The 21,476-nt window shown below is 44.0% G+C and overlaps 1 protein-coding gene across 1 annotated transcript in view; it reads right to left on the bottom strand.

Moving 5' to 3' along the window:
• The window catches only part of PRDM10 (PR/SET domain 10), a 52,791-nt gene that overhangs the window by 3,535 nt on the left and 27,780 nt on the right, over nt 1–21,476 (bottom strand). The window contains exons 12-21 of the mRNA XM_016204472.2: nt 17,152–17,499; nt 15,577–15,732; nt 13,193–13,372; nt 12,057–12,167; nt 10,871–11,071; nt 10,097–10,240; nt 9,509–9,679; nt 7,867–8,007; nt 5,221–5,389; nt 1,993–2,096 (exon numbers count right to left, since the gene is read on the bottom strand). Coding sequence (XP_016059958.2) covers nt 1,993–2,096; nt 5,221–5,389; nt 7,867–8,007; nt 9,509–9,679; nt 10,097–10,240; nt 10,871–11,071; nt 12,057–12,167; nt 13,193–13,372; nt 15,577–15,732; nt 17,152–17,499 — 1,725 coding nt within the window. The remainder of the gene's footprint in view (nt 1–1,992; nt 2,097–5,220; nt 5,390–7,866; nt 8,008–9,508; nt 9,680–10,096; nt 10,241–10,870; nt 11,072–12,056; nt 12,168–13,192; nt 13,373–15,576; nt 15,733–17,151; nt 17,500–21,476) is intronic.

The raw sequence follows: 21,476 nt of genomic DNA, 5'->3' as shown, positions 1-21,476 counted from the left end.
CAGAAAGAAAGGATCTTTAGAAATCTGAGGCCTAATGGGGTGGGGTCCTGGGGACAGAAAGAGGGAAGAATCTATAAAGAAATGTTACAAGGGGAACTAAAATAGGCACCTATGGGAGATACCTTACCAAAATGTTTTAGAGAGAATGGATCGATCACAGTAATTGACAACAAAGGGGATTTAAGGGGGCACCTTAGTAGTTCTACCAAAAGATACAGTGAAGAATTTCAGATACAGAAATTGGCATCATAACAGTAACCTACACGGAAAAAGAAATATTTGGCCTTGTACTACTATTAAGAATTTAGATTTTTAAAATAAGATTGCTATCTGTCAATTAAATTTTAAGATTAATATAAAATGGATCAAAGGAAAATTATTATCTAAAGTCCCATTAAAGAGGCAGAACAGCCCCCAAAACAGGTAGTCAAGATCGATTGTTCCCAGAATTCAGAATTTCAAACACCAGCAAAGTTAAAAGTAATAATGAACAGTTCCAAATGTTACTTTGCCAAGTAAAGTCATTTTTGAAATGCTACTGTCAAATGAGAGGCATTTTAACACTCAAAAGCATAGGAACAGCACAGTCTTAAGTAAACTCTCTTACATTGAGTAAATTTAGCTTTATGAAAATATACATTGAGTTTATATTTCCTCATTTTTCCTCTGATCATGAAATCTTCCTCATAGACTGTAGCTAGCTATAGCCTTATGATAACATTTTAAAGAAAATAATGTGTTAGGCAGAAGAGGGATTGGTTAGCTACTAGGCTGAGGAAAAAAGTCAGAGTTTACTCAAGCACTGCCCAGAAAAAAAGCCATAGCCAAATACCCATTTGATTTATCTAGGGCCATATGCTCTGAGTCCACGCTCAACACACAACTCTGATTATGATTTGGTTTCCCATGTGGGTCTTTCTTTAGCAGGAGGGGGCTGGTTCTCAACCTAGGGTACGTGGACCCCTAGGTAGTTCAAAAGTGGGCTTCCAAGAATCTACGAACCCCACAAAATGTACGTTAAATTTGTGTGTAATGTATATTGTGGCGGGGGGCTGGGGAGAGACATCCTTGACTATAATCCGGTTCCCAAATGAGTTCCTGGCTAAAAAATGGTAGAGCCAGCAGGTCCCACAGACAGCAAAAATTTCACTGATCATACCATTTTACATTAGTTATTGTTTTCACTGACAATAGTATTAATCTGAATTTACACATCTCTCCTAAGTCTAATTAATGTGAGTTTGGATGCAAAAAATGAATGACCTCTCAGAATGCCTTGGGGGGGGCGGGATCAGATTTTTTGAGGCCACTAGACTACCCTGCTGCTCTTGGGAAACAGTCTTCCCCTGGAACATCCTAATATTTCTATCCACTTAAGAGTATTTTTCTTAATTTAAATTTACATACTCTGATTTTCTAATAACTTAGAGGCAGGCCTGAATAAACCATAGAAGATAAAAACAGAGGTAGCAGTTACAATCAACATTGACCTGCCTAACCTAAATATAATAGAATTTATGGCAATGTTCTTCACCCTGAGATAGCTGAATTGTTTAAAATAATTAAAAGAGCTCAAATAATAAATTCATTATGCCATTAATGAACACTCATATACATTCCAAGAAGCACATAAAAAGTGATCAGTTATGAATCTATGTGTATATGGACCTAGGAGGTTCACTATAGTTATTCATGGGATGGGCATTTATTAAGCATTTACTATAGCCCTGCCTCCCATGCCAGGCACTGAGAACAGGGAGGTAAAGACCAAGACCCAGCTTTCAAAGAATTCATCACCTACCGGGAAAAGACAGACAGTAAACCAATAATTAAACTGTGATAAGGGTTATATTATTGCTCCACAAGTTGTAATGGGAACATAGGGGAGGCACTTCTTACTCAGATATTAAAAGTTGGGGAGCAGAAGACAGGGTAAGAGGAAATGGGTGCAGCAGGGTGGACAGGAAAACCCTCGCGGGCAGCACAGCTTACCGGAGTAACCGCCTTCACTTGGCCAGTTGTGACTGGAGTTGCCACACCACTATCTGTAATCACAAACTGTCCTGGGGGAAGCGTCATCATTTGAATCTCAGATGCTGAAAAACAGGAATATGCATATTTCAGTGGTATCAGATTTTAATACAAGTTGTAAACAAAAATCCCTAACGAGTGACCACATTCCCCCCCGAGACACTGCCATGGATTTGCTTGCTGTGAGAGTCTTAGGATGACCTGATCTCTTGATAGAGTGAAAGTATCTCCGATAAGAACTGATCACATGAGGTTAGTACAGAATTACCAAATATTGAAAACAATCAGTGCGTCTCCCTCAAGTGTGGCTTCTGAATATCCATAAAGAGAAATACACAACAGTTTATAAAACCTTGAAATAAGATACAAGAACTTACCTGTTAGCTTAATATTTTTACCCTTTTTACATGTGAATTAGTGGCACAATGATGTATCCACCGTTGCCTAGCAATGACAAATTAACTGAGTTTTATTCCACCCCCAGTGTTAGTAAGGCAAATTAAAAACAAAGTTCACCCTAGCACCCAGTTGAGTCTCTAAATAACATTTTCTACTAAAAGGGACCAGAGCTTCTTGGGAAAATGGCTGATTCCAGACCTGGGCAGAAAACATAGAAGAGGAACCTAGAGCTGGTATCACACCAGCATGAAGAGTGCTATAAAAGACCACAGGGCCATGTAGAAAAGATACAGGCGCCGATCCCAAGGTGCTCCCGTTTGCTAACGGTGGGGTCGTCTGAGCATGAGTAAGGGTAGCAAGTGCAAGGGCCTGAAACACGTCAGATGTGTTGAAATTCCTGAGTGTGTGACGACACTAAGACACACACAGCCCTCGTCGGCCACCTGGATAATAATAGGAAAGAGCGCATGACTGTGAAAACTGGTGAATAGAGGAGATGAGCCTGGCGTTCCTGTACAAACTACCTCAGAGTAACATTGTCTTCTTTACTGACATTTCCTAGCTAATTAGTGTATAAAAATGACAGGATCAGAGTAGGACAACTTTGCAATCCCTAATGAAATAGTGGACAAAAGGAGAAAAAAGGAACCAAACGTCATGTGCCTCCTGATGGAGGTCCACACCACCAGCTATGAAGTGTCGGAAAAACTGAACCTGATTCCAGCCAAGCCTTTAGACCTAATTGCCAGCCCACAAGAAAGAAAAGGGACAGCAGAAAGCATCTTAAATGATAATATATGGATGCCAATAGCAAAACCCATGTGGGATTTTGAGAAATGTCAGAATGTGGAAAACTCTACAGGACAAATGACCCAGTTTCTTCAACACATAAATTGCAACTTAGAGAGAACACATATATCACAAGAAACTCCAAGACATAATCAATTGCACTGTTTGGCCCTTATTTGGAACCCAGTTTGAACAAACCAACTATTAAAAGAATGTATGAGACAATCACAGAAATATGAGCACTGACTGGATACTTAATGGTATCAAAAAAATTACTGTCATTTATTTTTAGGTGCAATCACAGTACTGGAGTTGTTGGTTGTTTTTTTTAAGGTATGTTCCTTTGGTTTTAGAGATACATACTAAAAAATTTATGGGTGAAATGATATGCATTATTTTCTAGTTGGAGATGCAGGAGAGAGTGACAAGGGGCATGGGGGTGGTTCAGAGGAGACAGAGTTGGCCATGAGTTCATAACTGTTGAAGCTAGATAATGGGTCAGGGCATTCATTACACTATTTCTATTTTGGTATATTTAAAATTTTTCCCCTAATAAAAAATTTCGGTTCCAGAATCTTTTCTTCAGGTTAGAATGCTAGTTCATGACTATCGCCATGACTATCTTCATTCCACATTTCTTTCACAGGAATTAAACTGAGTATAAATGTCAGTCTATTTACCAGGATTCTGCTGGCATTTACCATGACTAGAATCTAGACTCAGCCCTCATTGTGCCTTCAATATTTAAGAGGACTATAAAAATAACTAAATGGAAGGGGTAGAGCCTAATTCCCTACCAAATCTACATAATATAGCCAAAGGTCAATCATAACAGAGACTGACACCCCCCCCAAATCAATAGTGGGGGAAGATCATCACCAGCCTCCCTACTTTCTCAACCCCTATCCCTCCAGTTCCCACTATTGAGGTCTGCTACCCCTAGTCCTGTTCCTTCCACATCTTCAGTCATAAAGGTCTTATACTTTCCAGCTCATACCCAAGGCTGTCATCCCCAAGACTGTTACCTATTCTGATCTTCAGCAGCCAGCCTTTTACTGCTTCTATAGTTCAGGGTTTTGAAAGCAACTACTCACATATCTCACTACTAGCTAACAATCTTTTTGAGCCAAAGGTTGTCTCCTTAGGAGAGGCAGCCAGCAGGGTGGTTTAGTGTAAACTCTGGACACAGATTTCTCAGTTCCAAACCCCCATTTACAAGCTATGTGCCTCAGACAAGTTACTCTGTGCCTAAGTCACCTTATCTGTAAAATACAAATAACTATTGTACTTACTTCGTAGGTTGTTGTGAATACTGAATGTGTATATATGTGGCTTAAAAACATTCCTGGCACATAGGAAGAACCTAATGAAAGTTGGCTAACATTATTATTGTGTGGTGTTAGTGATGTGAAAGTTAATCTTTTTTTTTTTTTTTAATATATCTTTATTGATTTCAGAGAGAGGAAGGGAGAGGGAGAGAGAGAAAGAAAAACATCAATTGTAAGAGTCATTGATCAGCTACCTCCTACACGCCTCCTGCTGGGGATCAAGCCCGCAACCCGGGCATGTGCCCTGACCAGGAATCGAACCTCGATCTCCTGGATCCTAGGTTGATGCTCAACCACTGAGCCACGCCCAACTGGGCGAAAGTTAATCTTTTATATACTCAGGGTCTAGCACACTGATTGATATATAGGCATTCAACAGATAGAGCTGAATCAATGCTATCAACATATCCTATCCATCTATTCTACTATTTAAACCACCTGCCTACACCTCCCAGCAATATTGCTAATGTCTCTGAAGTGGGTGGCTCTCAGATCAGGATGCTACCTTGAATTTTGTCATGAAACTTATTCACGCACTACATGCACTACAGAGTGAAGAAACTGGTCAATGACACTTTACTCTAGAAAGTCCATTATAAAGCTGATGAAATTCTGACCCATGGCTTCAGGTTTCCCACCCATGACCTGCAGCATTATCCCATCGCTCACTTACAATAGCCACGGAAGGAATTCCAGGTGTTGGGTAGGTATGTGTGTTGCACAGAGGAGCTCTGCTGCTGCTGCTGGAGAGCCTGGCCTTGTGCAGAACCGCCTTGTATGTGGGAGGGGCTGAGCCCCTGCTGAGACTGCTGGGAGGAGGGGCTCAGTGGCTGCCCTGCTACCTGGAGAGGAGAAAGCAAGAGTAGAAAATTATGAATTCCCAATACAGCTAAGACTCACAAATAACTGAAGAAAATAAATCCGGCTAATATGAATTATAATATTGAAAGTATCACTGGTAAAATAATATTTTAAATACAAATAGAATTAATGAAAATTAATCATAACAAAGAGATCCTACTTAGTTTCCAAAGGATTATCTCCAAGAGTATCCAAAAAATTAATTTCAGTAAGCTTGTTAGAAAGATAAATGAGTGAAAATATAATTATCTATATTACATGAAGTTAGAAGAATTGAGAAGCTAGCTACTTGCCTATGTCACAAAGTTAATTGTAGCACAAATTAAAGTCATAATTTCCCTGAAGTGAACTGAATAGTCCCAGAGTTAGTGAAGCTGAGCACAAGGACACATGCAGACATCCGATGGAGAGGCTACTCCTGCCTGCAGGGTGAGCCCAGGCTCCCAGTCTACCACTCAAGCCTTCCATACTTCAGCTCCAAATCACCTTTCCAGCTTTTTTTACCAAACACTATTTCCTTTACCAACCTAAACTATTTTCTATAAATACACCACAATTTCCCATCTCTGTGTCTTTACTCAAATGTGACCCTATTCAAATCATAATGCCCTCCCCAACTACCATGGCAAAATCCTCCCTTAACTGCAAGACCTAATTCAAACACCACTTCTACAAAAATGTCCTTAATTCCCTGCTAAACATAATCTTCTGAGCTCCCAGAACTTATCTAGATATCCATATCACTCTTAGACCCGGGTAAAGGGGACCCCTGCAGGAATCTTGGTCAGCCCTTCTCTGCTGTGCCCCTCCCCCTATGAGGCCAAATGAACATGCCCACTGGAACATGCATCCCCTTCTAGGCCTCGCTTTGGGGACCACAGCCCCGCTTTCCTGTGGAAGTGGCCCTGCACCCACTTCAGGGGCCTGTACAAGTCTCCTCCTTGGGTCTGTCCTGCAGGGGTCCTGTATTTGGGATGTGGGCTACTCTAAGGGTATTTGGGCATCTGGGACCTAGGGGGTGGCCATAGGATTGACATTCGCAGGGGCATGTGCCAAGCTGAGACATGTGGGTACATAAGGCATTATGAGGTGCGGCATAGAGCCTGGGTGAGAAAAAACAGGGAGCAGTTCTGGGGAAGGTGGTCCCTGTGCTACCACATTCCTTCCGACAAGGAACTCGGAGGAGTCCCTCCTGGCCTCAGGCTCCTTTGAGAAACTTAAAAGTGTGATGCTAGCAGGGGAGGGAAACCTGGGGCCTCTTGTGGCTAGAGGTTGCCTGTCTTGGACTGGGGGAAGAAAGGAGAAACCTCGCACTAGGAGGGGAGGGCAATCAGGTGGCAAGCAGCGTGGCCTCCTCTCTCCTGCCCTCACCCCCATAAACAGGAAGCAGCGATGGGCATGTGCAACCCGTGGACGTCCACTGCAACTGGAAGGGCACAGAGCCGGCAAAAGGGAGAAAGCCAGCCTTCCTCCCAGCTTCCTGGGACGGCCGGCAGGAAATACAATTAATTTTCTTTTTTCAATCCTCACTCAAGGATATGTTTATACTGATCTTTAGAGAGAGTGGAAAGGAGAGAGAGAGAAAAAAAAACATCCAAGTGAAAGAAACACTGGCTGCCACCTTCACATGTCCCAACCAGGGATTGAACCCGCAACCTAGGTATGTGCCCTAACCAGAAATCGAACCCACAACCTTTTGGTGTATGAGGTGATGCTCCAACCAACTGAGCCACCCGGCCAGGGCAGAAAATACAATTAATTTTGAACTGGCACTACCCATGTATCATGTTACTTGGTATCCATTGTTACTTCACATGTATTTTCAGCTTTGTCATTATAAAAGTGTATGTGTCAAGTAGGAAAGCAGAACACATTTTATTTAATGGCTTATTAGCTTGATTCAAGACTTGTAAGTGCTCAAACACATGGCGCGCAGGTCTTTATTTGCACTCCTCTCCTGGAACCTGTGAATATGGGGGGTCCTACGTGCATTCTTCATGGTGCAGACACCTTCACATCCTATGAATGTGCACGCTTGTGTTATCTCCCTACTAAACCTAGAAAAGTTTCATGCAAACTATAAGAAGTTAATAAATTTTTAATGGGTCTAGCTGTGCTATCTTAATAATACTCAATCATACAAGCACAGTAATACTCCTCAAAGCTACTGTTCCAAAATTACCAAAACAACTCAGCCACTGCATATTATCACCCGGCCACTTAGAAGAGGGAACAAAGACCATGTCGTCTCTAGGATATTGTATCACAGGGTCCATTTGGATAGAAGCTAATCACTTAATGTGTGTCCATAACACCAACATAAAAGCTAAGGTCCAAAATAACAGTATCATTTCAATAGTCAGGGAGGCTAGGTCTGAAGGTACTACTATCTCTTCACTCTGATTAATTCTTCAGGGTCCCTGAGGCCGTGACAATGTCTGTGCAGACGTGTACATACCTGGGAGGACGGTGGGGCCGCGGTGGCAGGCTCGGTGACCTGGATGTGCTGCACCTGGATGGCATGCTGGGTGTAGGTCTGCGGGTCATGGAGCTGGCCCACGTCCACTGTGGACTGCTGAGCCTGGTGAGGGGAGGTGGCCTGGAGGGAGGGAAAGGCAAATACAGACTGATGGAGGCTAAGGGAAGTCTTTCCAGAGGAGAAGTTCAGCTACATCAATATGCCAACAGAAATGTAGGCAGCGAGAGAAGTGAATTTTAGAGCCAATGCGTCCCTCCCCCAGAGAGCCCACACCTAAGCCAAGCTGGCAAAAGTTAGGGAAAAGGCAGTTTTAAAAATTAAGCTTATAAAACATGAGCCACTAATGCTATTAAATTCTGAAAGGGAAGGAGCCAAAAGAAATATAGCTCTTAATAAAAGCTGGACGGGAAGCTCTCAGGAATCGGAAATCTCTTTCCCTTCGATTTCAATTAAATTTAATGACCTACCCTTATGAGTTAAAAGATGTCGAAGGAGAGAACCTGCTTTCAGCTCGTCACCATTAAGCCACTAGAACAGTGATCCCTGACTTTTCATGTATCTCAGACATCTTTGAAAATCTGGCTAAAGTATGAGCCCTTTTTCTAGAACAATGTACATATGCATCATATTTTACAGGCAAGTCCAGGGATCTATAGATTCTTCCAAAGCCTAAAATTAAAAGCCCTCCCATATGAAAACAAGATAAAGAATAATCAGTGAGTGGCAACTTCCAATTCCCTGCTCTGGTATTAGCTTCCAATTTTCAGAGCCCAGATTATTGCACGTGTGCCTGGAGGACACTTCCTCAGCATAATTAAATGAAACAATAGCTCTGGGAGGATTCCTTCTTTCGGCTCCCTAATCAGTAAGAATAAGCTACTAATTATCTGGTAGAAGGAACATAGGAATACATCTATACCAGCGACTGTCAACCTTTCTCACCTCATGGCACACATAAGCTAAGTGCTAAAATTCTGCGGCACACAAAAAATTTTTGTTGCTGATCTGACCAAAAAAAAGGGCATAATTTTGGTTCATTCACACTGGACGGCTATTGTTGTGCTGGCCGTTGTCACTTTATTTGACGGCCTAAGGGAAAGGAGGTCAGTGCCCCTGACTGAGTAGTCAGGTACCACATGTTTTAAACATTCTTGCGGCGCCCGGCTGAAAATCGCTTGCTTGTACTAATAGGGCACTGACTGATATTCAAAGGTTGGATCAACCTCCCACCGAGATAATTCCTTTGATGCCTGTGTTGGGGCTTCTGAAACTGGGTCCTCACCCCGTAGTCCCCCTGGGGACCCGGGGTGAGGATGCAGGAGAGGCGCAGGAGGGCCTGCATGGGTGCCGCCCGCAGCAGCACGGGCGAAGCGTGCGCCGGAGCCTAGCCGCTCCGACCGCTCGGCACAGACACCCCGCACGCTGCCAAGCCCAGGGCCTGGGCGGCCTGTGGAGGGGAGTTTACAAATGCCGCAGGCTCGGAATTTACATGCAGAAGCGCATTATGTGGAGGGTCCCATGCCGGCTCTGAGAATCGGTGCTTTTGTTGACCTCAGTGCCATATGCACTGGTGACGGTGTGGCATCCATGAAGGGAACAAGAAATAAACGCAGCACGGTACCGGGGCCACTTGCACCACTTGAAGCTGTATGTGCTGAGGCTGCTGCAGACCAGGCGCAGACTGTGACACGGGGATGTACTGAATCCTCTGGTAGTCCCCTTGTGGCGTTCGGTAATCTGTCGTTAAGGTCTGGGACAGTTCTGTCATCGCCTGGGTTAGCAGGTCTGTTGTCTAGAAAATTCACACAAAATACATTAGTGGAAAGCAGTATTACTAGTGGTTATTTCAGTGCTCTTAGGTCCTACAAAAGTTTAATGTATATCACTGGTGGATCCTGGAAAGTACAAGTTAGCCCTGAGCTCATACAGAAGAAATTCCAAAGTTGGGAAGATGTTGGAAGGTTACCTATATATCTATATCTATCTGTCTGTGTCAGGCCCAGGGGAGTTACCCTCAAGGTTCGGACAATCTTGCAACCAATGAGCAGCACTGAAAATTTCCTGCTACCCTTTCCCAGAGGAGACCCAGTCAGAAGCCTACTGGGCCAAATTTCCAGCCAATTAAGTAACAAGACAGCTCTGGCTTTGGCACCGAAAGCTGTGAGGGCCAATGAAAGAGAGAAGATGCTCTCACGGGTCACACACTTACCACCACGGTCTCCCCAGTAGCACTGTCGGTAGTTAGAACGGCCGGAGCAGTGCTGATCACAGCTGTGGTCAGCGGTGTGTGCAGGGTGTTAGGGAGCTGGGCATACTCCGGATGCTTCTTTCGAATGTGTTGTACCATCTTGGTCTGAAAAATTATAGGAAAAACCAAGAATAATTACTGGAATTAGTTATTCTCAGTCTTTCTCAAATGCAATCCTCCAAAGGTTCCTAAAGTCTCTTATGTTATCCATTAAAAAAAAAATTAGAGTGATGCTGACTCTGCCCTCCCTGAGGTGGCACATGCTATGAAAGGGGAAAAAAGAAGAAGCTGGAAAGAAATTAAAGAATCACGTGACCCAGCACCATCAGGCCAGGTAAGAATACCTCACAGCATCCCCTAGTCCCACCAACACCTGCAGCGTCCATCATAAGCCCTCCTTTTAGGAACTATCACTTAGTTCCTACACAGTACTCGGGAGCACCAAGCTCATAAACTCTGAGCCTGGACTATCCCACAGGAGACCCTCAGCAGGCAGGCCAAGGAAAAGGAATCCAGCCATGTGCTCGAGCTACCAGATGGTGCTGATTCTGGGGAAAGTCCACCATAATTTCCTCCCATTCTGTGCTTATGGCTCCTGCTCTCAGGAAACAGCTCCTAGAACCTGTCAGTCCCCATCAAGTCAGACGCAGCCACCAGAGCACCTGGGAGAAGCCAGCTTCTCTCAAGAGACTCCTTACGCAGGCCTGACTCAGATTCAATCAGAGCTTCCCATACCTTGCTGCTGTACTGTTTGGAGCAGTGGGGGCAGCAGACAGGAGGGGTGGCTATTGTGCCTGTGAGCTGGGTGTGGGTGCTCAGCATGGGGTCTGGTTCTCCAGGGCCCGCAGGGCGAAGCTTCCGAATGCTTGGCGGGAGCTCAGCCCCGGGATGGTTCTTCAGAATGTGGGCCTTCCGCTTGCTGGCACTTTTATAAACCTGCAAATTTAAATGTCTTACCATGAGAGCAGTACACAGTTCCCCTTTCCTGCTTAAAGCCAACCATCTAACCATTTCCGTACAAAAAAATGAGAAAAAGTATTAGTGTAGCCCAAACTAAAATAGATACACTGTTACCCAAAGTAGATACAATGAAAGATAATATATATAACATAAATTAGAATAAAATAAGGACATCGTCTAGATGTGCCAGGCACCTTGCTTGAACTTACATATCTAATTTAGTAATAGTAAAACTAGCCTTTTCCCTGAAGTTTAAGAGGTGGATACACAGTCAGAGAAAAAGAACTGTTTCTAAGGCCAGACCCTCCATGAGCCTTTCTGTGGAAGCTCTCACATGATGCATGTAGTTGACTACTAGATGCCAAAGAATCTTCCAAAATGAAAATCCAGTAGCAACCAGTACCCCTAGTGAATCTATGCTTAAAAATATTTCTTACGTTTAAGCTGACACAGCTACATGGTATAAGGAAACACTATTGCAATGAAACAATAGACATGTATTCTCTCCCTGTCTTTTTTTGCAACTGTACAAAAATTAAAAATAAAATAGTACAACTAGAGTACTCCACCTCAAAACATTTTCACATCCTACTCAATCTTCTAGAAATCCAAAATCTACCATATATTTTACAAACCCGATGAGATCAACACTTTCATTTTAGAGCTAAGAAATTTTAAATGAATTCATGTACTAAGCTCTTGGGAATACGACTCTTCTTTTGTAACGAAAATCACAGAGAGAAGGGAAAACAAAACAGTCAATTCATTCTGAAGGAAAAAATTTTGGCTTTAAATGAGGCTACACTTGTAGCCCTTTCTTGTGTGAATGGAAAAGTACTGAGAGCCAGGGAACCATCTGTTCAGAGCGCCGGCGAGGTCCTGGTATACATTCCCACACGCAGGCAAACTGGCTCGCGGCTGGGCTCCCACAGAGACTTCGCACCGCAACGGCTCCGTTTACCTTATCGCAATACTGGCAAAAGTAATCGCGGTTGGGCTTGATGATGGGCAGGGTTAGCTCGGGCACCTCCTCTATCTTCATGTCTGGGTGCCTCTTTGATAAGTGATTTACCTAAAGGGAGAAAATGCGAAAAGGAGAGCCCATTACGAACAGAAGCTGCACGAATGTCTCTGAGAGCGTCTGCTACAAGCTGAATTCTCCGAAGCAGCGCCCCAAACAACAGGCATTTGGCCGACCAGCACTGCCAGGCCCATCCTGACACCAAAGCATGAACAGTCACTGTTACCAGGAATTAACAGGAACTCAGCAAATTACTGAAGGTGAACTGGGTCACTGCGGATCCCATTAATAGTCTTTGATGAAAGAACTGTTGGAAAAAGGGAAATTATAGTAGCGTGAACTTCTCTGGTCAATTCTCCTGATGCCAACCTGTCTTTCATTATTTAGTGCCCCAGCCCGAGGGAGGACACTGAATGAGAGGAAAATTAAGGCTCTGAATTTTAAATGATGCTCTATGACTTTAGCTCCTGGCAGAAATACGAAGTCCTCACTTAACTTCGTCAATAGGTTCTGCACCTTTAAGCACAACGAATAACGAAACCAATTTTACCACAGGCTAATTGACATACACAGGAATCGGGTTCCCCTGGCCCCTCGTCAGCACTGGGAAGCACCACTACTCGGGACCTGCTGCATTTGGCCACCCCGACGTCCTGCCAACCTGGTGCCCACGCCCTGCTTTGATGGAAAGTTTCTTCCGTTGCCATTTCATAGCTGGACAAGAGGCTTTAAGGAAATAGTCGGCGAGAAGGCAAAGAGCCCACAAGACTGTACATATACGCAGGAACACAAACGGGAAGAGGGAAATAAATACAGCAAAACCAGGGACTGAGAAGGTAAAGCAAAACAAAACTAGTAACAAAATTGTTAGACACAGACCTCTCCCAAAGAACTGTGCGAAGGAGGGCGAGGGGAGGCTGGAAAGGAGAGAATTAGGAGTTGTTTGCCTGGTTTTACCCCTGGCCACGGGCAAAACCTACTGACAGATCTGTACAAAATATGGCACAAAAGCCACCACCACACAGCAGAACTGGGGAGGGACGGCAGGTGGCGGGGACCCAGGGCCCGGCACTGACCAGCATGCCCCGTCTCCGGAAGCCCATCATGCACAGGCGGCACTTGAACGTGAAGCTGTCGTAGTCGGTGGACGTGATGCGAGGCTTGAACGTCTTGGAGCGGCTGATGCGGTCGGCTTTCTTGGCCTCCCTCTCAGGATTATGCATCCTCTGCATATGTTCCCGCAGTTTGTCTTTTCGCTATTGAGAGAAAGTTGAAAAGGCAGGGGGGTGAGAAGTGGGGGTAGAAATTTTTTAATTGAAGGGATATAAAAAAAAAAAAAAAAATCAATACCAGTTAGCAGTAACCACAACCTGCCAAGATGCCCCTGAGCTGGAACACTCAGGACATGGCAGAGTGACCAGGACTGACTGTTTACCAGCAAGTAAGTGCAATCCACTGAGCCTTGGTGGAAAATGACAGTCAACTGGAAAGATACTGATTTTTGAGGAAAAAAAGGACTTTGCATTTATGTAGAAGAAATCAAAGGGTATGAGAGATAAGGTTGGTATCAAACTGATAATGAATGATTGGTAATCCTGAATTTACAAAGCCGTATGTACACTCAAGTCCCACAAACTTTAACAAACATAACAATAATCCTCTAAATCCCTAACGAATGTAAGTCAGGCTCTCTCATCTATGGATTCAGACATCCACGCAAACAACTACAGGGCCCACCATGGACAAAGCGCATGGTCCAGGTCCAGCCTGTGATCTAATCTGGTGACACGCGTTGATGTGGGTCCTTAGAGAAAAGTTAGGCAGAGCCCATCCTGAATGAAAACAAATTCAAAAAAACACCACCTCCCTTAGCCAGTGAGGCTCTGCTCTTGGACACATGATTAAACTGTTACTTGTAAAGGTCTGACCCTTCTACCAGACCAGGTCTCCCGCCTTTTGTAGACTGGGAGGGGGACACGAAGCGGCAGACACGAGGCTCTGCGGCTCAGGTGCGGAGGCTCCAGGTGTCCCTGTTCCCTCCCACTCAGCCACTTCCCGACCTCCAGCCCTGCTGGCCAAGTCCACGTCCACCCCCCAGGCAGCGAAGCGACACAGCTGTCTGCAGGCAGCACAAGGTCTCCTTCGCAGGCCCACCCTGCAGCTGAAGTGCCTGGGTCCCCAGACTCCCAGGTTCCCATTTGTGCACCCAGACCAGTGTTCCACAAAGGGGCATCCGTGACCCTTCTCTGCTCCTCCTGTCAGACCCTTACTTCTCATGTCCTTCTATAATTAAGTTCTTCTTCCTGTAAGAAAATCCCTTATTCCATTATGCTCACAGTGGTTTGGCTTCTCTGATTGAACCCTGTCTAATATATTGGGTGAAAGTAAAACAGAAGCAGGAAAAGTGTTTTGTTGGTTTTTTGGTTTTTTGGGTTTTTTTCTGCCTAGGTACTAAAATGGTATCTGGCACAAAACAGATAATCAAAAAATGTTAGGTGGATAGGCTAGATGGCCAACCAATGACCATCACAAAACAGGGATCTTTTTAGACAAATTGTCATTTTTTTAAATTAAGAAACAGAAAACCTAGGCCCACTTATACTTTTCACATTAGCGTCCTTACAGAGCTCTAAATCGTGCTACTATGTATCAAAAGTCGAGATTATAATCCATAACACGTACACCACAAAACTTAAGCTTTGAAAATTATTTCTACTTCTCCTTAATGTTTCCACATTCTATACAAATACATCCTTGTAAAATTATTTTTGCCCCTCCCGAATCTGTTTCTGATTCTTTCCCAGTGTCTACGACAGCAGGACCTACAGTCCTACTCAGCAGATGTCCGTGAATGACATCTTTGCAGAATCATCTGATTTCCCAATGAAGTATTTTTTATTGTTTTTACATTTACTTGTTTAGCTCATATCTCTGAGTCTCCCATGGGTTTTTCCTTTGCTTCTTCTAAGTTCCAGGCAGGTCACTGAGTTTATTTTTTATTTTAATCTTTGAAGTCATTAACATTCCCCAGGGTAGTCTAAGCCCTCTCAGCACCCTATAGATTTCCCACCTCCATTAGATAATAGTCCTGCTGCTTTCGGGGCTCGGTTATCAGTCTCTTATACTTAATAAGGGCTCAATAAAAATCTCTTGATTTGATAAGTGGACGGTTCTCTTAGGAATTCCTCAATAACAATTCAGTTGTATCCATCATACATTCAGATTGTTTTAGGAGATGCATTACTACTCTGCTTGGGGATTTCAATGAGTCATTTTGGGAAATTGAGGTGAGTGTTTTTCCTAAACTTTATCATAGCTAACTCAAACATGAGGCACAAAATGCACCTCCAGTCCAGTTCTTTGAAAGTAGGAGATAAGCTGATGAAACAAACAAGCCCTGATCCTTAGCTCGACAGGATCCCAGGGCCGGGAGAGCAACCTCGGGCTGCTGCTTACACACCTTAAACTGCTTCCCACACGTGGAACACAGGAAGTCTTTGCGGTCTGAGTGTCGGAGCATGTGCAGCCGCAGCTTGTCAGGACGGCAGAAGGCCTTGTCGCACTCTGTGCACTGGTAGATCTTTTCTGAGTGGAAGCTTCGCACGTGTTTTTTCACCTGGCGGCGAAGACAGAAAAAGTCAGGGGACTGGGCACCAAAGGAAATGACAAAAGGCAGCTTAGCAGCTCTAGAGGGCGCCAAAGGCATTGCCATGGGCTTCCGTCCACCCTGCCGCGGGTCCAACCAGACCTGATTGGCGTGGGCCTCGGTGACACACTATCCCTGCCGCAAAGGGACAAAACAAGCAGCCAGAAGCCTGACCAACCTCAACCCCCCGGAAAACTTGAAGGGGAGGTAGGAGGAGTGCTGGCTTAGGCATAAAGCCCTGACTACATGGAACCAACTTCTTTTGTCTTTTTCTTTTTTTTAAAGGTTAAAAGTAGAATTCCCTTGGACTTAAATGAATCTTGCTAAAAAATATATCTATAGGAAGACAAAAAATAATCCTTTCTCACTTCCTCCTGCCTCTAACATGTACAGAAACAATCTGGCCCCTTTTAGTAACTGGACCCTTCACCACTTTCTATATAATCAGGTTCTGAAGAACTGAAAACATGCCTTGGGTGATATAAAACACATGACCCATTTATGAGAACAACACAACACCAGCATTATTTCCCCTTAATTGGGACGTATTCCCTGTACTTTTAGGTACTGTAAATAAAGGCATATGGCCTCTGAGCTCTCCTAACCACGAATATCCAATGGAGAATTATGGGTGGGGGCCATGCAGTAAGTCATATCAAACAGTTGTTCCTATGACACGTTTGCTTCATTACTTGTGGAGTCTTTTTTGCCATTAGATTCTACCTTGAGGCAACTTTTCTAATCATTTGTGGGCAGTGATAAAATTACCAAGACTTCTGACCACTAGCAGAACTATGATTAAATCATAGTCTCCTTTTGCTTTGGGAATTTTTTAAAGTGACTATTTTTACTAGATATTGAGAATGAATTATTCATTGACTAGGACATAACACTATAATCACTGGAAGTCCAAATGAAGTCATAAGTATTCTGGAATTTTTCCTCCCCCACCTGCTCCAGAATATAGTACAGGGGAGGGGATCAGAGCTTGACACAAAAGTGGACCTTATACAGCTTCCTCCTGTCGCCTTCCAAAACGCACGACCTTAGTCAAGTACGACAGGAGAAGACAGTGTCCCCAGGCCAGAAAACGGGAGCCTCTCTTTCTCATCTTTGCTAGTACACACTTTTAAAAAACCATAATCAGATAAGGGCGTTTATTACGTGTCACAGAACTTAAATGTTTAAATGCCAATGTCTGCCTTGGACAATGAAGGGCCGTGATCATCTTTTGTTCAACAAAAGTAGGCTGACTGAAGAAACATGGTTCTCAACCGTGAGGTTGTTACCAAGAAGGGCGACAGTGCCAGTGACGGGCAGTCTCAGTTTTCCAAAAGGCTAGGACCATTCGCCGGGAGAGGGCGGCGCCCGGGGCCTGGGGCCGCTCACCTGGATGAAATCGGGGAAGCGCTTCTTACAGGTGGGGCAGGTGAAGTAGCCGTCGTGGATGTGGACGGCCACGTGGTCCTTCAGCAGGTCCAGGCGGTCGAAGGATTCCGGGCAGAAAATGCAGGAGTAGGTCTTCTGGTCCGAGTGCAGCTTCATGTGGCTCTCCAAGGAGGCGCTGCTGAGGAAGCCCTTGTTGCACAGGTCGCAGGTGAGCGGGCAGCTGCCCTCGCGCCCGTGGAAGCGCAGGTGCTGGTCCAGCTTCTCCTTCTCCCGGAAGGCCTTCCCGCACTGCAGGCACTTGAAGGGCCGGAAGGACTTCCGGATGAACAGGTGCTGAAGGGCCGCGTTCTGAAAGACACGCACGCGACCGTCAGCGGGCGCCTCCGCAGGCTAAGACATGGGCGCGGCGGACCCACGTGTCCACAGGAATGAAACTCTAGGGCACAGTTGAAAAAGATTTTCCGGCGAGATGTTAAAAATGCAGCCGTCTTGCCCGGCCAGTGGTTGGGCATCGACCGGTGAACCAGGAGGTCAGGGCACATGGATCCCCAGCAGGGGGCGTGCAGGAGGCAGCCGATCCGTGACTCTCTCATCACCGATGTTTCTCTCTCTCGCTCCCTCTCCCTTCCTCTCTCTGACATCAATTTTAAAAAACATATAAAAAAATGAAGCCACCTCAAAGAAGTTCATCTTGAAAAGGCGACTGTTTCCTGCGCTTTGTTTTATGTCTATGTATGTGTGTTTCCTTATGAAAGGATCTGAGCAACATTAAAAAATGTATTCCCAATAGAGGACTCCGGGTCCCAAAATGACGTAAAATAAAAATTGCAGACTTGGAAGAAGTGACTTGGGATAAGTCACACATGCATGGATGAGGCTGGAGCAAGTCGGCCAAGCGTGACTTGTTCAAGCTCTTGAGAAAAAGAATTCGAAGCGTGATTAAAATGTTCAGCGAAAAAATAGGGCAATAAAAAGAACTGAAGCGTAGCACTTGCCAGGGGCTGGGTGAGGGGGGGCGATGGATATACGGGGGTTCGCTTAAGGGGGATGAAATGTTCCGGAATGAGAGTGCTGATGGCTGCACAACTTTGGGAACATTCTAAAAACCACCACAAAACGGCAGTTTTTATGGTATGTGAATTATGTCTCGATTTAAGAAAAAGAACTGAAAGCCCGGCCGAGTGTGGCCCAGCGGTTGAGTGTCAACCTAGGATCCAAGCAATCAGGGTTCGATTCCTGGTCAGGGCACATGCCTGGGTTGTGGGCTTGATCAATGACTCTCATCCTTGATGTTTCTCTCTCTCTCTCTCTCCCTCTCCTTTCCTCTCTCTGAAATCAATAAAGATATATTAAAAAAAAAAAAAAAAAAGAAATTCATATTTAAAAAAAGAAAAAGAACTGAAAGAGAAACAAAGGTACAGATTTATGTGAACATGTTTGCTCATGAGGGAAGATACGGGAGCACACGTCATAAATGGAGGTTGTGCATTTAATCCCTCCCTACTCGGGAAATGCAGAGGACAAGCCTCAGTGCGGCTATTAGTTCCACTGGTTCGCACGCCCTGCCAACCAAGTTCAGCTTACCGCTGTGTTCCCTGTCTACACCCGTCGAGTTGCCCCTCCCCCTTTAGTCACAGGCTGCACTTCTAATGGTGACCAGCCATCTGGTAAATTCACGCAGTCGTCATGGGGAATCCGAGTGAGAGAATATGGGTACTCAGTGCAAATTCATCACCACTACCGGAGAAACAACTCACGCTCTACTGAGAGCAGATTAACAGAACCATCTCTCACACAGATAGCATGGAATCAACGCTTTAGTTATACTGTAATGAAGTTTCATTATTGGTTCCTCAGACACCGGGGGAAGCGCTGCACAGCTATGAGAGGCGGAAAACCCCTCAAAAAGAAAATTATATATTTATGGATATGGATATGGATAGGTATATGAGTAGGTATACGAGTAGGTATACGAGTAGGTATATGTATATATGCATACATGTATGTATATGAATATTAATAGGTATATGTATATGAATAAGAATATGTATATGTATATATTCATATATGTATACATATACACATATGACTAAGTATATACATATATGAATACATATATGAATAAGTATATGTATATATGTATACATGTATGTATGTGTATATTAATAAGTATATGAATAGGTATGTGTTTATGAATATGAATATGTATATGTGCATGTATATGTATATATGTATACGTATATGTATATGAATAGGTATATGTATATATGTGTGCATATATGAATATATACATATATGAATACATATATGAATAAGTATATGTATATATGTATACATGCATGCATATGTATATTAATAGGTATATGAGTAGGTATATGTATATGAATAGGAATGCTTATGTAAGTAGAAGGGAATAGTAACTAAAGGATCAGTGGAGCTTTTAATACATTATTTGTTCAACAACAAGTACAATGGACAATGCTTAAACCCTTCATTTCAAATTACTTACAAGCAGTAACTTCTAAACTAAATTTGATGTAATATAATCATTTAAGGAAAAAGCAAAATAATTGTTTTTGATTTAGCGAAAATTCTGAACTTGGTTACTTTCCAATAGAAAACTTCCCTCTCGGGGCTTCCCTAGCAGGGCTGGCGGGATGTAGTTACCTACTCACACGTCTTGAGTAGATACTTAGTAATTCTCCTGTCTCCCCAAGTCTGGGGCTGCTTCAGGCTTGCATCAGATTTTATTCCCCTTTGCACCCGGAGCCCTTAAAAAATACCTTATTTCATAAGAAGTGTTCAATAAAAGTCTGAGAATTAATTAAATGTATTTCATATGAAAATAAAGGAGAATTACATCCAGATCGCTCCTATGGCAGCTGCATTGGTCTCTAGGAATACAACTGCTTCAAATCAGCCACGGAGCAGCCTTCCCTTCATTATGCTGCCCGATCTTTTTACTCTGCGCCTCCTTATTTCACATATACGCTCTCAGTATTTTGGCTACTTTCAAAACTTCATGGAAATATTGAAAATAAACAATGCTCTCCTGAGGTTCAGAGAGTGGAGATTGAGAGTTTCTGGCAGGTAAGAATCATTTCCTCCATTCAAGTTCACGAAAGTTTCGCAGGGCATCCACAGTGCACAACACCTGGCCCTGGCCTCGCCGGGGATTGCACTTCTGCCTGGGTGCCAACTCTAGAACTCAGCCTTGTTTGGATCCACTATGCTAATGTCTCCTGCCATTTCTGATTAGTATGAGTGACCTCAGACACGTGATTTAAACTAAGCAGCCACCTGGCTCCACTTTCTTAGTTCTATGGACTAACCTTGCTTATTCTTACCATGTTTCTCATTTCCACGGAGCCCTGAGCACGTCTAAGCACACAGACCTAGACTGCATTTCTCTGATATAATGATCCTAATGTCATCCTGCACTGCAAGGCAGTGAGTGCTGAAACCACTCCAACCCCACGGCCCACCTGCAGGCCATTTCACTCTGTGGCATCTTCTGTAGTTCAGAGCTGCCACTGGCACACATTTCCAGAAGAAATCATGGAAAACGGTGAAGGTGGCACAGATGCAGCCATTATGGATCTTCTGATCCCCAAGTTACAGCCCGTCAACCACACCATATTGTATGGTGCATAAATACTCTAATGGTGCCAAAATGGTACAGTTGCTAAAATCTATGATGAGGGATTTAACTTACAATGAAATGAATTCTAAGACAACAGATTCTTTGCAGACAAAGACCATATGTTTCTAAAGTTTGATATTAGTAGCTAAAGAATCCTAAATTATTGATTAATTTTCCTATTATTTTGATCCTGCATTCAAGGGTGGTCTAGCCCTGCCCAGCATACCTCACTCACGCTGTCCGTCACCTGGCCCCCATCCCAGGGTCAGGCTAGTGTGCGCACTGCCCCGTAAGCATACCAAGCGCATCCTGGGTCTCGCTTGCATCCTGTGCTGCCCTCTTTGGACCAGTTTAAGTCTCACTGCATCTAAGAATTATTCCCCGACTCCATCATTTTTTGGCCTTTCACTCTTCCAGGTTCCTAAAATAATTATAGGCTACACTTTTAAATTTAGCACTTAACACCTTTCATCAGCATTGTCTCCCCGGTTTGACTGTAAGCTCCTAGAGGACAGGCCTCAGTGAAAATTCCACTGTGTACACAGCACAGTGCTGAGTATGTGTTAGACTTCAATACCATTCCACAAGTCATTCACACTGTCTCAGAGCTGGAAGGGACCCGGGGGATCACTCAGTCCTACCCTTCACTTTGTGTACGAGGAATGTGCAGCCCACGATGTAC

The sequence above is a fragment of the Miniopterus natalensis genome, chromosome 20 (genome assembly GCF_054644295.1).
Source record: "Miniopterus natalensis isolate mMinNat1 chromosome 20, mMinNat1.hap1, whole genome shotgun sequence".
Taxonomy (NCBI): Eukaryota; Metazoa; Chordata; class Mammalia; order Chiroptera; family Miniopteridae; genus Miniopterus; species Miniopterus natalensis.
This window is presented reverse-complemented; position numbering and strand designations above follow the sequence as displayed.